The 15,834-nt window shown below is 40.1% G+C and overlaps 1 protein-coding gene across 13 annotated transcripts in view; it reads left to right on the plus strand.

Moving 5' to 3' along the window:
• The window catches only part of LOC124360942 (26S proteasome non-ATPase regulatory subunit 5-like), a 107,500-nt gene extending 92,304 nt beyond the window's left edge, over nucleotides 1-15,196 (plus strand). For 10 of the 13 annotated variants that reach the window (XM_046814966.1, XM_046814975.1, XM_046814977.1 and 7 more), the window contains one exon: nucleotides 14,832-15,196. In XM_046814966.1, the coding sequence (XP_046670922.1) occupies nucleotides 14,832-15,040 (209 nt within the window). In that variant the 3' untranslated portion in view covers nucleotides 15,041-15,196. Of the gene's footprint in view, nucleotides 1-5,039; nucleotides 5,267-6,064; nucleotides 6,251-8,341; nucleotides 8,551-14,831 lie in introns of those variants that run through there. The other 3 variants (XM_046814970.1, XM_046814971.1, XM_046814969.1) reach the window with 3 other exon arrangements.
• The last annotated feature ends 638 nt before the right edge of the window (nucleotides 15,197-15,834 follow it).

Consider the following 15,834-nt stretch of genomic DNA (forward strand, 5'->3'; position numbering starts at 1 on the left):
TATCTGGAACTTTATTTCCAAAACAAGTCCTATCTTAGCAGACATGGAGTCAACAATACATACGTAATACCCCAGGTATTATTGTTTCCACTACCATCATCTGGAACTTTATTTCAAAAACAAGTCCTATCTTAGAAGACATGGAGTCAACAATAAATACGTAATACCCCAGGTACACACCTCTCCACTTCATTATCTGGGATACTATGTTCTTAACAAGTCCTAGCTGAATATTGTTGGAGTCAACAATACATACCTAATACCCCAGGTACACACCTCTCCACTTCATTATCTGGGATACTATGTTCTTAACAAGTCCTAGCTGAATATTGTTGGAGTCAACAATACATACCTAATACCCCAGGTACACACCTCTCCACTTCATTATCTGGGATACTATGTTCTTAACAAGTCCTAGCTGAATATTGTTGGAGTCAACAATACATACCTAATACCCCAGGTACACACCTCTCCACTTCATTATCTGGGATACTATGTTCTTAACAAGTCCTAGCTGAATATTGTTGGAGTCAACAATACATACCTAATACCCCAGGTACACACCTCTCCACTTCATTATCTGGGGCATTATGTTCTTAACAAGTCCTAGCTGAATAACGTTGGAGTCAACAATACATGTGTAATACCCCAGGTATACACCTCTCTACTTCATTAACTGGGGTATTATGTTCTTAACAAGTCCTAGCTGAATAACGTTGGAGTCAACAATACATGTGTAATACCCCAGGTATACACCTCTCCACTTCATTAACTGGGGCATTATGTTCTTAACAAGTCCTAGCTGAATAACGTTGGCGTCAACAATACATGTGTAATACCCCAGGTATACACCTCTCCACTTCATTAACTGGGGCATTATGTTCTTAACAAGTCCTAGCTGAATATCGTTGGAGTCAACAATGTATACGTAATACATTAGGTAAATTCCTATTTACTCTTGTTATGTGGGTCATTATTTCCTTAACAAGTCCTATCTGAGCAGCCTCGGACGCAATAGTATATATAATAATAATTTATTTCATTTAATAATTTACTAAGTATAATTTACAATAACTTTTTTTTGGAATTTACTGACCACTGTTACCAGTAATGTGGCCAGTAATATAATTTAATAATAATATTAAGACACTTAATCTAGAGTCAAGCAATTTAAATAATTATTTAGAATTGAGCCCCCAATTGTGTAGTTTTTTTTAAATTTTATTTATTTTTTAATACTACTGATGTGAACCAGAGCTAATAGGTTGATATGAATATCCAAATATTGTTGAATAACGCCGGCCAACAGTGATTTTATTTTCATTGGTTGCCCAACCTGTTCAGAGAGCAAAGTTCAGTTTTGCCCTCTGGCAGAGGTTTGTCCAAACTGTGCCGGACTCAATCATGCATTAGCCGGCATTACTCTGGACACTCAGTGACACAATTCATCAGAAATAAATACTAAACTATCCATTTACAATTTACTATCCTATCCACATTGTGTTTTCGTACATTTTGTTGAAACTGCCACAAGCGGCTGTGTTGTGAAAACTAATAGTTGTGATTGTGTGGTAATTAATACAAGTGATACAAGTTTTGTGTTGTTTAACTAACCTCTTACTGGGTAAGCTAATCCAATTCTAACTTTTCCTTCCTTCATGTTACTGAGTGCACTAACTCATTTTACTTTAGATCATATACAATATATATATATATATATATATATATATATATATATATATATATATATATATATACAGGGTGTACATAAAGTCCTGCACGGGTATAATATTTTCTGAACGATAACAGATAAATAAACAAGATTTGGTACATCAATACTACACCTAAAAATCTACTTTTTGAAGGAACTATCAGTTTTCTGTAATATCATGGGGACGTCCCGCAAGGAGTCAGAAGGAAATCTTAAATAGGAGCATAGGTCAATATGGACATCATTTTAAAGGGCCTATCTAGCAGAGTTTAATGCCGTAAACCACACTCAAAAAGATTGATCCAGTACAAAATGGCGGCTGTTCAAAGATTTTACTTGGTTACATTTTATTAGTAGCCATAACCCCAGTAAAGCAAAACTGCAACCAAACAAATACTGCAGCTAATTACTACATTATGCTTGTCAGTTGTACAGAAGTGAATTATGACATTAGTTATCCTCAAGGGTTACAAATTTGGTCCTAATATATTGATAACGGGGAAAACCTGATAACAGTAACAATTAGAAATCTCTTATCTTTGGGTCGCAGTTAGGACTTTCATATTAGCCAGTCTATTCATAGTAGGCTATTCTAGTTTTCTTGTTTTAGTAGTGCTGTCCATCCATTTTTTTCAGTGCGCTTTAGTACAAAAGAGTTTGTTGTATTGCTTGTAGTTCTTCAACTACATTATGTCGCTTGACAAACGTGAACGTATAACACTTCTTATGATGGTTGGTTGGAGAAACAACAGACGATCACACGAGAAAGCATGCCATTTATTTAATGACTACTTTCACGAGAGGCAGCCAATTTCTAGAACAACTGTAGGGAGAACTGTTCAACGCTTTATGGAAACAGGAAGTGTTTCCGATCGTCATAGGTCGCTGAGATTTCTAATTGTTACTGTTCATTATATTAATAACTCAACACAGAATAATAGCAATTAAACAACTAGTAACACATCAATAACAATAATTAATTTTTTAACAATAACAATAACCATAACAATAACATTTTAACAATAACCGTACCGAATCAACAATATATCATTTAACACATGTAACAAATAAATAATCAAATAACAAATATATGAATGTAATAATATGTAAATATACAAATTCATGTTAAAGTAACTGAATACATTTTATCTCACGACATAATTTAAAAATTTAACATCTTCCTGCAACAAGAGCCAGTTGAACAATTTAGCACAATTTGTCTTAAATGGATTGCAAGTCCTAAAAGAAATTGGTATTTGATTAAAATATTTAGGAGCAAGGTATTGGAAGGAATGCCTAAACATTTCTTTGTTCACTTTAGGAGTTCTTATTATACCCTGTTGTACATTACAGATAGAGTAAAATAAATGTTGGTTCCCATTATTCCCTCTTCTAATAAAGAATGTTTTTAACACCTTGTATACAAACAGATGTTGTGAATCGGCAATATTTTTAAATCAACGTATAGTGGAAATGAACTGTTACTTAAACTTAGTTTTTTGTTTACTTAAAATTATTCTGAGGAAGTAGTTTAGCGTAACTCTTAATTTTTCAATTAGATATTTAAACGTCCCACCCCAACAATTTATTCCATACTGCATCCGTGAATGGATTACTGCATATTATATAGTTCTTAATATTTCTCTATCACAACAGTTTAAAAAAATAGAACTTTCTTATTGACATGCGTAATTTCTTATGAAGGTCGCTTATATGGTTTTCCCATGTTAACAACTGTCAAAGACTATACCTAAATATTTAATGTTATTGACCTTTTCTATATGTTGACAGTTTCAATCAATATAACTACAATTATAATCATGAAGTTTTAAAGTGAACGGAATGTTGTAATCTGAAGGGCTAAAATTAATATGCTTTGTTTTGTCAACACTAACTATCATTATGTTAGCTTCACACCAATTTTTTAATTTTGCGATATCATGAGCCATAATATCTCCCAAGCAATTTACATCAGAATGAGAGTAAAATAAAGCCAAACCATCAGCAAATGCAAATACTTATCCTTTAAAATTAGTTTGTAACAAATCATTTATAAAAATTAATAATAAAGTTGCAGAGATAACGGAACCCTGGGGCACTCCTGTCCTAATTATTGAGGAAGTACTAAGGTGGTTAGCTATTCTCACTTGTTGCTTTTTCCCAGTTAAATAGTTATTGAACCAGCTTAAGGCGGAACCCCTGATACCCACTGTCTCAAGTTTATTTATGAGTATTTTGTGATTTACCAAATCAAAAGCCTTTTTAAAGTCAACAAAAATACTACTTGTTAATTTACTATTGTTTAAGCTCCTGTATATTAAGTTAGTTACGTCAATGAGAGCGTCTTCTGTTGATTTTCCCTTTGTAAACCCAAACTAGTCTGTACTGAAAAATCTTTTATTATTTAGGAAAGAGACTAGACGAATTATTACAATATTTTCAATAATTTTAGAGAAAACTGAAAGAAGGCTTATCGGTCTTAAATTGTCTAATTTTATTGAATTAGATTTTTTAAGAATTGATACTACAAGCTCTGTTTGAGTCGTGGCTCACACAGATGCCGCTGACCGCGACTGCCAGGTCGTTAGTGCCGGCAATCACCACCTCGCAGCAGTGCCGGGGCTCACGCAGACGCCGCTCACCGCGAGTGCAGGCCGATGAGTCTCCTAAACGTGTCCAGCGATGTGGCGGGCGTGACTGTCCCCTAACCTAACTATAGTAAATAAAGTAAAGAACCCCCAATACACGAAGTTTAGGTTCATAACGTATGAACATAGGTTAAGTGAGACAGTAAGTAAAGTAGAAAACCAAGAAGATTGTTTTACACGTTAGGTCCGTTCTCACGAACAATTCGTAGTCCTAACCTAACCTTACCAGTACCAATGAAAGTTATGGTATCAGAGCACCGTACGTCTAAGCGTTGTGATTGTAACTTGTAAACTGACCAACGCCTCTACGTTATGTCATGTTAACGTTAAATATTGTCGTAGAAAAGTCGAAAACTAATTACTCAATAAGATTTGAATTGACGATCGAAATAGATAAAAAAAATTACGCTGTACTTTTACAGTACCTCAAAATGTACAATAACCTCGTGCTGGTAGGTGTCGAGTTGGGAACAGAGCAGAACCTCGCTACTAGCCTGGCTGCATACTTACGGCCAATCGTAAATCTCAATCTACCTACAGACCTTTATTGACCTCTCCCCTACTGCTTGACACGTCTGTTTGTGGCTTGCAGGACTGCTGCAGTTGATGCTCGAGAATACAGCGAGGTTTGCAGAGTGCTCTCCCCAAACTGCTTTGACATATCTGTTTGTGGCTTTCAGGACTGCTGGAGTTTCTTTTGGACAGAAACAGTGACTCGACAATGCTCGAGAAGACAGCAAGGTTTGCAGAGTGCTCTCCCCTACTGCTTTGACATATCTGTTTGTGGCTTTCAGGACTGCTGGAGTTGCTGTTGGACAGAAACAGTGACTCGACAATGCTCGAGAAGACGGCGAGGTTTGCAGTTTGCTCTCCCCTACTGCTTTGACATGTCTGTTTGTGGCTTTCAGGACTGCTGGAGTTGCTGTTGGACATATACAGTGACTCGACAATGCTCGAGAAGACAGCGAGGTTTGCAGTTTGCTCTCCCCTACTGCATTGACATATCTGTTTGTGGCTTTCAGGACTGCTGGAGTTGCTGTTGGACATAAACAGTGACTCGACAATGCTCGAGAAGACAGCGAGGTTTGCAGTTTGCTCTCCCCTACTGCTTGACATGTCTGTTTGTGGCTTTCAGGACTGCTGGAGTTGCTGTTGGACAGAAACAGTGACTCGACAATGCTCGAGAAGACAGCGAGGTTTGCAGTTTGCTCTCCCCTACTGCTTTGACATGTCTGTTTGTGGCTTTCAGGACTGCTGGAGTTGCTGTTGGACAGAAACAGTGACTCGACAATGCTCGAGAAGACAGCGAGGTTTGCAGTTTGCTCTCCCCTACTGCTTTGACATGTCTGTTTGTGGCTTTCAGGACTGCTGGAGTTGCTGTTGGACAGAAACAGTGACTCGACAATGCTCGAGAAGACAGCGAGGTTTGCAGTTTGCTCTCCCCTACTGCTTTGACATGTCTGTTTGTGGCTTTCAGGACTGCTGGAGTTGCTGTTGGACAGAAACAGTGACTCGACAATGCTCGAGAAGACAGCGAGGTTTGCAGTTTGCTCTCCCCTACTGCTTTGACATGTCTGTTTGTGGCTTTCAGGACTGCTGGAGTTGCTGTTGGACAGAAACAGTGACTCGACAATGCTCGAGAAGACAGCGAGGTTTGCAGTTTGCTCTCCCCTACTGCTTTGACATGTCTGTTTGTGGCTTTCAGGACTGCTGGAGTTTCTGTTGGACAGAAACAGTGACTCGACAATGCTCGAGAAGACAGCAAGGTTTGCAGAGTGCTCTCCCCTACTGCTCTGACATATCTGTTTGTGGCTTTCAGGACTGCTGGAGTTGCTGTTGGACAGAAACAGTGACTCGACAATGCTCGAGAAGACAGCGAGGTTTGCAGTTTGCTGTCCCCTACTGCTTTGACATATCTGTTTGTGGCTTTCAGGACTGCTGGAGTTGCTGTTGGACAGAAACAGTGACTCGACAATGCGACTCGAGAAGACAGCGAGGTTTGCAGTTTGCTCTCCCCTACTGCTTTGACATGTCTGTTTGTGGTTTTCAGGACTGCTGGAGTTGCTGTTGGACAGAAACAGTGACTCGACAATGCTCGAGAAGACAGCGAGGTTTGCAGTTTGCTCTCCCCTACTGCTTGACATGTCTGTTTGTGGCTTTCAGGACTGCTGGAGTTGCTGTTGGACATAAACAGTGACTCGACAATGCTCGAGAAGACAGCGAGGTTTGCAGTTTGCTCTCCCCTACTGCTTGACATGTCTGTTTGTGGCTTTCAGGACTGCTGGAGTTGCTGTTGGACATAAACAGTGACTCGACAATGCTCGAGAAGACAGCGAGGTTTGCAGTTTGCTCTCCCCTACTGCTTGACATGTCTGTTTGTGGCTTTCAGGACTGCTGGAGTTGCTGTTGGACAGAAACAGTGACTCGACAATGCTCGAGAAGACAGCGAGGTTTGCAGTTTGCTCTCCCCTACTGCTTTGACATGTCTGTTTGTGGCTTTCAGGACTGCTGGAGTTGCTGTTGGACAGAAACAGTGACTCGACAATGCTCGAGAAGACAGCGAGGTTTGCAGTTTGCTCTCCCCTACTGCTTTGACATGTCTGTTTGTGGCTTTCAGGACTGCTGGAGTTGCTGTTGGACATAAACAGTGACTCGACAATGCTCGAGAAGACAGCGAGGTTTGCAGTTTGCTCTCCCCTACTGCTTTGACATGTCTGTTTGTGGCTTTCAGGACTGCTGGAGTTGCTGTTGGACATAAACAGTGACTCGACAATGCTCGAGAAGACAGCGAGGTTTGCAGTTTGCTCTCCCCTACTGCTTGACATGTCTGTTTGTGGCTTTCAGGACTGCTGGAGTTGCTGTTGGACATAAACAGTGACTCGACAATGCTCGAGAAGACAGCGAGGTTTGCAGTTTGCTCTCCCCTACTGCTTTGACATGTCTGTTTGTGGCTTTCAGGACTGCTGGAGTTGCTGTTGGACATAAACAGTGACTCGACAATGCTCGAGAAGACAGCGAGGTTTGCAGTTTGCTCTCCCCTACTGCTTTGACATGTCTGTTTGTGGCTTTCAGGACTGCTGGAGTTGCTGTTGGACATAAACAGTGACTCGACAATGCTCGAGAAGACAGCGAGGTTTGCAGTTTGCTCTCCCCTACTGCTTTGACATATCTGTTTGTGGCTTTCAGGACTGCTGGAGTTGCTGTTGGACAGAAACAGTGACTCGACAATGCTCGAGAAGACAGCGAGGTTTGCAGTTTGCTCTCCCCTACTGCTTTGACATGTCTGTTTGTGGCTTTCAGGACTGCTGGAGTTTCTTTTGGACAGAAACAGTGACTCGACAATGCTCGAGAAGACAGCAAGGTTTGCAGAGTGCTCTCCCCTACTGCTTTGACATATCTGTTTGTGGCTTTCAGGACTGCTGGAGTTGCTGTTGGACAGAAACAGTGACTCGACAATGCTCGAGAAGACAGCGAGGTTTGCAGTTTGCTCTCCCCTACTGCTTGACATGTCTGTTTGTGGTTTTCAGGACTGCTGGAGTTGCTGTTGGACATAAACAGTGACTCGACAATGCTCGAGAAGACAGCGAGGTTTGCAGTTTGCTCTCCCCTACTGCTTTGACATGTCTGTTTGTGGCTTTCAGGACTGCTGGAGTTGCTGTTGGACATAAACAGTGACTCGACAATGCTCGAGAAGACAGCGAGGTTTGCAGTTTGCTCTCCCCTACTGCATTGACATATCTGTTTGTGGCTTTCAGGACTGCTGGAGTTGCTGTTGGACATAAACAGTGACTCGACAATGCTCGAGAAGACAGCGAGGTTTGCAGTTTGCTCTCCCCTACTGCTTGACATGTCTGTTTGTGGCTTTCAGGACTGCTGGATTTTTTGTTGGACATAAACAGTGACTCGACAATGTTCGTGAAGACAGCAAGGTTTGCAGTTTGCTCTCCCCTACTGCTTTGACGTATCTGTTTGTGGCTTTCAGGACTGCTGGAGTTTCTGTTGGACAGAAACAGTGACTCGACAATGCTCGAGAAGACAGCGAGGTTTGCAGTTTGCTCTCCCCTACTGCTTTGACATATCTGTTTGTGGCTTTCAGGACTGCTGGAGTTGCTGTTGGACAGAAACAGTGACTCGACAATGCTCGAGAAGACAGCAAGGTTTGCAGAGTGCTCTCCCCTACTGCTTGACATGTCTGTTTGTGGCTTTCAGGACTGCTGGAGTTTACTGTTGGACAGAATCAGTGACTCGACAATGCTCGAGAAGACAGCAAGGTTTGCAGTTTGCTCTCCCCAAACTGCTTTGACATATCTGTTTGTGGCTTTCAAGACTGCTGGAGTTTCTTTTGGACAGAAACAGTGACTCGACAATGCTCGAGAAGACAGCAAGGTTTGCAGAGTGCTCTCCCCTACTGCTTTGACATATCTGTTTGTGGCTTTCAGGACTGCTGGAGTTGCTGTTGGACAGAAACAGTGACTCGACAATGCTCGAGAATACAGCGAGGTTTGCAGTTTGCTCTCCCCTACTGCTTTGACATGTCTGTTTGTGGTTTTCAGGACTGCTGGAGTTGCTGTTGGACAGAAACAGTGACTCGACAATGTTCGAGAAGACAGCGAGGTTTGCAGTTTGCTCTCCCCTACTGCTTGACATGTCTGTTTGTGGCTTTCAGGCCTGCTGCAGTTGCTGTTGGACAGAAACAGTGACTCGACAATGCTCGAGAAGACAGCAAGGTTTGCAGAGTGCTCTCCCCTACTGCTTTGACATATCTGTTTGTGGCTGTCAGGACTGCTGGAGTTGCTGTTGGACATAAACAGTGACTCGACAATGCTCGAGAAGTCAGCGAGGTTTGCAGAGTGCTCTCCCGTACTGCTTGACATGTCTGTTTGTGGCTTTCAGGCCTGCTGGAGTTGCTGTTGGACAGAAACAGTGACTCGACAATGCTCGAGAAGACAGCGAGGTTTGCAGTTTGCTCTCCCCTACTGCTTGACATGTCTGTTTGTGGCTTTCAGGACTGCTGGAGTTGCTGTTGGACATTGTTAAATTACTAAACTTATAAAAATAAGAAATAAACTGTAATCTGCCATAACATTGAATTGTATTTTCAGAACCACATTTTTTAAAACATAAACAAAAAAACATCTGATGGATTAATTATAAAAGGCAAAATTAAATCAATCATATGTATCAATTCTCCCCCCCTAAACTCCACATTTCAATAGCTGGTCAACATGCCTCCTCCAAACACTTCCATCGTCCATTTTAACTTTGTACAGTAGCGAACTTTCTTTTTCCATAATTGTTCCAAAACTCCACTTGTATCTTGAGTTGGTGTAATCTCGAGCCTGTACTCTGTCTCCCACCTGAAATTGTCTGCGTACGATTCGTGTAACTTCTTGTGCATTTTTGCTATCTGGTAGTAATAGGCTCAAGTGAGTTCGAACACTTCTTCCAAACATTAAGTTGTATGAGTTCGAGCCAGTTGTGTTTGGAGATTGTCGAAGTTGCATCAAAAGCCTATATAATTTTAGCTCAATCTTTCCCCCCTCATCTTCCATTGCCCTCAGTGATTTTTTTACTGTTTGGACATAACGCTCAGCTTGTCCATTAGACGAAGGATGGTAGGGAGCTGTAGTTTTGTGTACAACACCATTAGCAGATAAGAACTGGCGAAATATTGTAGATGTAAATTGGCTTCCATTGTCTGAAACTAAGACCAAAGGAAGGCCGAATGTAGAAAACATTTTTCTTAGCTCCTTCATACACCATTCTGCTGACGTGTTTTTAGTAGGGATTACTTCAACCCACTTGGTAAAGGCGTCCACAACAATGAAATACCACTGACCTTGTATCGGGCCAGCAAAATCTATGTGTAATTCTCTCCCATGGTCCTTGAGGGGTCAGCCATGGATGATTCGGTCCTTTTGCAGGTTGATTTTGTTTTAGTCGACATTGTTTACATGTACGTACCATTTGCTTAATATCTCTGTCAATACTTTTCCACGTGCAAAAACTTCTAGCAAGGATTTTCTTCTTCTCCATGCCTAGATGTCCAACATGTAGTTCATTTAACACTGAGTGTTGTAAAGCTTCTGGAATCATTATCCTGTAGCCCTTGAATATGCAACCATTTTGTAGTGTTAGTTTGTTGTCGTGGAAACCAAAAGGTTCGACCGTCTCTCCTGTTTCAAGGGCATGTAGTACTGGTTGTAAATATTTATCTTGAGCAGTTGTTCTGGATATAAGCATACTGTCAATTTGCAATGAATCAAGTTGATTAAGTTGAAAAAGGCTGCAATCGTCCACAAAGTTTGTAGTGCTATGTTCAGTAGGAAAACGAGACAAAAAGTCAACGTTGGCATGGTCAGAGGTTCTTCTATATTCAATTGAGTAGTCAAAACCTGATAAAAAGTGTGCATAATTGAACAGTCTTGTAGCAGATATTGTTGGAAGGGTTTTGGTGGGACTGAATATTGACACTAACGGTTTATGGTCAGTCACTAAAATGAACTTTCGCCCGTAGCAGTAAGGGAAAAATTTCTTGAGTCCCCAGTAAATACCTGTTGCTTCCTTATCAATTTGACTGTATTTTTGTTCACATTTGGTCAAAGTGCGTGAGGCAAAACTAATTGGCCTCTCACTTCCATCGCTGTATCGATGTGAAAGACAGGCTCCAAGGCCCACTGGAGACGCATCGGTTGCAAGCACTAATGGGAGTTCTGGATTGTAGTGGACAAGTACATTGTTACTGGTTATTTCCGACTTAACCTTCTGAAAGCCTTCTTCACATTTTGAAGTCCACATATAACGGTTGCCTTTCTTCAGTAAATTATTGAGTGGGTGGAGGATTGTTGCTAAATCTTTGATGAACTTGTTGTAATAGTTTGCCAGACCGAGAAATGTTCTAAGTTCACTTATGTTTTCCGGTCTTTTGCTGTTCATGATAGACAAGACTTTGTCTTTGGTTTTGTGAAGTCCTTGAGCATCAATGACATGCCCAAGATATTGGATACTCGTTTGAAAAAACTTGCATTTATCTCGGTTCATCTTTAAGTTATTGTTTCTTAATCGTTCTAGAACTTTACGTAATCTAGCCAATAATTCTTCAGCTGTTTTACCCTGAACGATAATATCGTCAAAGAAACATTGTACACCAGAAAGTCCCTGCAAGGTTTTGTCCATGAATTGTTGCCAGAGAGATGGTGCTACCTTCACCCCAAACATCAAACGATTTACTTTGTACATACCTTTATGGGTGCTGAGTGTCTGCATGTGTGCACTTTCTTCGTCCATTTTCATGTGGAGGTAAGCATTAGAAATATCCAAGGTACAAAATAATTTTCCTCCGTTCATTTGAGAGAAGATTTCTTCAATCCTGGGTAATGGATGGTTTTCGTCTTTGATCACTTTGTTTAAAGTCACTTTATAGTCAGCACAAATCCGTGTTTGACCGTTCGGCTTGACAACAGGTACGATGGGTGTTCCCCAGTCTGAATGATCTACTTTTGTTATGATTCCACATTCTTCTAGTCTCGTAAGTTCATTTTCTACTTTACTTCTTAGGGAAAACGGTACTTGTCTTGGTTGTACAAATATTGGCGTCGCGCCATCAGTAAGTCTAAAATGTCCCAGATATTCAGGTATAACACCAATTTTTCCATCAAATAAGTCACTAAATTCACTTAACGAGCTTCCTAGATTTGAAGTCTGACTCGTTGTAAGACTTTTAATCTCACCCCAATCTAATTTAACTTCTCTCAACCAGTCCCTTCCGAATATGGCGTCAACGTTTTGATCAATTAGGTAAAGTTTTCCAACAAACTTCTGAGTCTTGTACGTGCATTTAACAAATGTTACTCCTTTCGGTTTTATGGTTTCTCCTGTATAAGTTCGAAGTTCAATGTTAGTAGAAAATATTTTCTGTGGGATGGCAAGCTTTTTAAACTCGTTGTAAGACATTGTACTAAGAGCTGCACCAGTGTCTAATTCCATGGGTAATGTCCTGCCTTCGATGTTGATGTTAACCATAAATTTGTCATTATTTCTGTCACTAATTACATTAATCTCATATTCATTCTCACTATTCAAGTCACTTTTGTTTTCAGTTTGATGTTGTCCAGGTTTCATTTGTAATTGAGATTTACTTTGCAAACAAACACTAGCTATGTGTCCAACTTTTCCACATTTTCGACAAGTTGCATCTATGAATCTGCAGCTATTAGCACGATGGGAGGGTGAACCACAACGATAGCATTTTCCTTTGAGCTTTTCAATGGCTGAATTTGTTGAACGTGGACTAAGTAGAGATTTTGGCCGAGGTGAGACTCTCTTAGATGTGTTTTCTTCATTTGAATGTCTTTGCTGAACCTGATTTAATTCAATGTGTTCAGTACGTGTTCGGCTAACAGTCATACTTTCTGCTTTGGCAAGCTCTATAGCCGAAGCTATGTTCACAATGTCCTGATAGGTGTGTTTCTCGCGGTCTTGGAGTAATTTAGTCCGAATATCTATGTCTTTCAATCCACGAATAAACTGTAACTTGAGAAATAAGTCTGCAACTGATTTACTGCAACCACAATTGAAGTTACAGTTAATTGTCATCTTCTTGAGAGCCACCGAGAACTCACTAACTGATTCATGTTCATGTTGAGTCCGTGAAATAAATTTATGCTGCAAGGCCCACTGGCTTGGTTGCGGGTCGATAAAATCCTTGAGAAGCTGTACTAACTCGTCGTAATCTTTATCTAACGGGTCGTTGGGAGCACAAATATCGTACAGTTGTTGGTGCAGTTGGGGAGTGAGAGCATGTAGCAATGTGTAAACTTTAGTTTTATCATCAGCTCTTTGATTCTTTAGTTGTAAAAACACTTCTAATCTTCTCACAAAATTTGAAATGGTTTCATCAGGGTGGTAGGGATTGAAATTTATATTCCCTGAAGTGTAGTTTGAAACCGTACAAACAGCTTCACTTGGAGATGAAGTAGATGTAATGTTTGTGTCTTTGAGATTGTGTACCATTTCTTGTAATTTTGTTGTAAGGTTTAAATACTCATCCTCCACATTACATCTGTATTCTATTTCATGTTCTAAATAGTTTTCATCTGTCAAACAATCAATGCCATTCTGAACCTGCTTGTAACGTTCCCAGTATTCAGTCACAGCCTTGATTTTTATATTTAGTTCGGTTAATGTAGGGTTACCTTCAGCAAGTCTTTTGCCCTTTGAAAATTGGCCCTTAATAATAGATCTAGCTTTTTTTAGTTTTTGTAACTCTTCTTCTTCTTTAGTCATTTCTCCTTCTTTTTACCTCGTCGCCACTGTTAAATTACTAAACTTATAAAAATAAGAAATAAACTGTAATCTGCCATAACATTGAATTGTATTTTCAGAACCACATTTTTTAAAACATAAACAAAAAAACATCTGATGGATTAATTATAAAAGGCAAAATTAAATCAATCATATGTATCAGACATAAACAGTGACTCGACAATGCTTGAGAAGACAGCAAGGTTTGCAGTTTGCTCTCCCCTACTGCTTTGACGTATCTGTTTGTGGCTTTCAGGACTGCTGGAGTTTCTGTTGGACAGAAACAGTGACTCGACAATGCTCGAGAAGACAGCGAGGTTTGCAGTTTGCTCTCCCCTACTGCTTTGACATATCTGTTTGTGCCTTTCAGGACTGCTGGAGTTGCTGTTGGACAGAAACAGTGACTCGACAATGCTCGAGAAGACAGCAAGGTTTGCAGAGTGCTCTCCCCTACTGCTTGACATGTCTGTTTGTGGCTTTCAGGACTGCTGGAGTTTGCTGTTGGACAGAAACAGTGACTCGACAATGCTCGAGAAGACAGCGAGGTTTGCAGTTTGCTCTCCCCTACTGCTTTGACATATCTGTTTGTGGCTTTCAGGACTGCTGGAGTTTCTGTTGGACAGAAACAGTGACTCGACAATGCTTGAAAAGACAGCAAGGTTTGCAGTTTGCTCTCCCCTAACTGCTTTGACGTATCTGTTTGTGGCTTTCAGGACTGCTGGAGTTTCTTTTGGACAGAAACAGTGACTCGACAATGCTCGAGAAGACAGCAAGGTTTGCAGAGTGCTCTCCCCTACTGCTTTGACATATCTGTTTGTGGCTTTCAGGACTGCTGGAGTTGCTGTTGGACAGAAACAGTGACTCGACAATGCTCGAGAAGACAGCGAGGTTTGCAGTTTGCTCTCCCCTACTGCTTTGACATGTCTGTTTGTGGTTTTCAGGACTGCTGGAGTTGCTGTTGGACAGAAACAGTGACTCGACAATGTTCGAGAAGACAGCGAGGTTTGCAGTTTGCTCTCCCCTACTGCTTTGACATGTCTGTTTGTGGCTTTCAGGACTGCTGGAGTTGCTGTTGGACATAAACAGTGACTCGACAATGCTCGAGAAGACAGCGAGGTTTGCAGTTTGCTCTCCCCTACTGCTTTGACATGTCTGTTTGTGGCTTTCAGGACTGCTGGAGTTTCTGTTGGACAGAAACAGTGACTCGACAATGCTCGAGAAGACAGCGAGGTTTGCAGTGATTGAGAGTTTGGCTGAGTCTCCAACGTCTGAAGCAGTATTTGGGGAAGAAATGGTAAAACAGTTTAAGAGATTTACCAAGGAGGGAGCTGTATATGTTCAGTTACAGACAGAAGTAGCAATTGAAAAAGCGGACTAAGGAAACTGGCTGTAAAGTGTTAAAGCAATATTTTTGTAGAGTGCTGTTTACAATAAAATATTGTATTTAAGATACTGAAGTTTTTATATACACGTCATATGATAAATATAAGTTTATTTTTATGTTAAAGAAATAAAATTAGCTTTTGGTTAGAAATATTGTTTAATTTTCCTTTATAAATTATTAAGTAAATACATTTTTGCATTATTGTGGGCGAATTTTCAAATTTGTAATACAATCTTAGTTGTAATGCTCTGCTGTAGGTTAAATAAGAACTTTGTTAATACTTCCAATGCTTTGGTGACAAAATTACACCACAGTAATTACAAAGTAAGTATATAAACAAAGGATCCTAACATTTTAGGATCCTTTGTTTATATGTTTCGGTCTCTTAATATTGCTCTATGTAATAACATGTGTGTTTCCGATAATCTTTCTTTAATATTCTGTGGTATTTGGAAAGTAACCCAGTGGGGGAAAAATTATAAAAATGATCGACCAAAGTCCAACACAGCACTGTAGTCAGCTGAGTAGCAGGTAGCTGTGCAGTCTTTTATTTTATTTATTTACCAATGGACAATCCATTAGAAAACAATTTTCAATAAATAGACGACTTAGCTAGTTAACAATTATAAAAAGAAATAGGGAATATTACATTGGAATATTTGACAGTAAGTATGTACTATTAGATCTAGTGTGTGCATTACAAATAAATAACTATGGTATAGACAAAAACTACAAATTCAGGCAATGGATAACAGTGACAATAATGATAAATATTTGGAGCAATAACA

This window comes from Homalodisca vitripennis, chromosome 4 (assembly GCF_021130785.1).
Source record: "Homalodisca vitripennis isolate AUS2020 chromosome 4, UT_GWSS_2.1, whole genome shotgun sequence".
NCBI lineage: Eukaryota > Metazoa > Arthropoda > Insecta > Hemiptera > Cicadellidae > Homalodisca > Homalodisca vitripennis.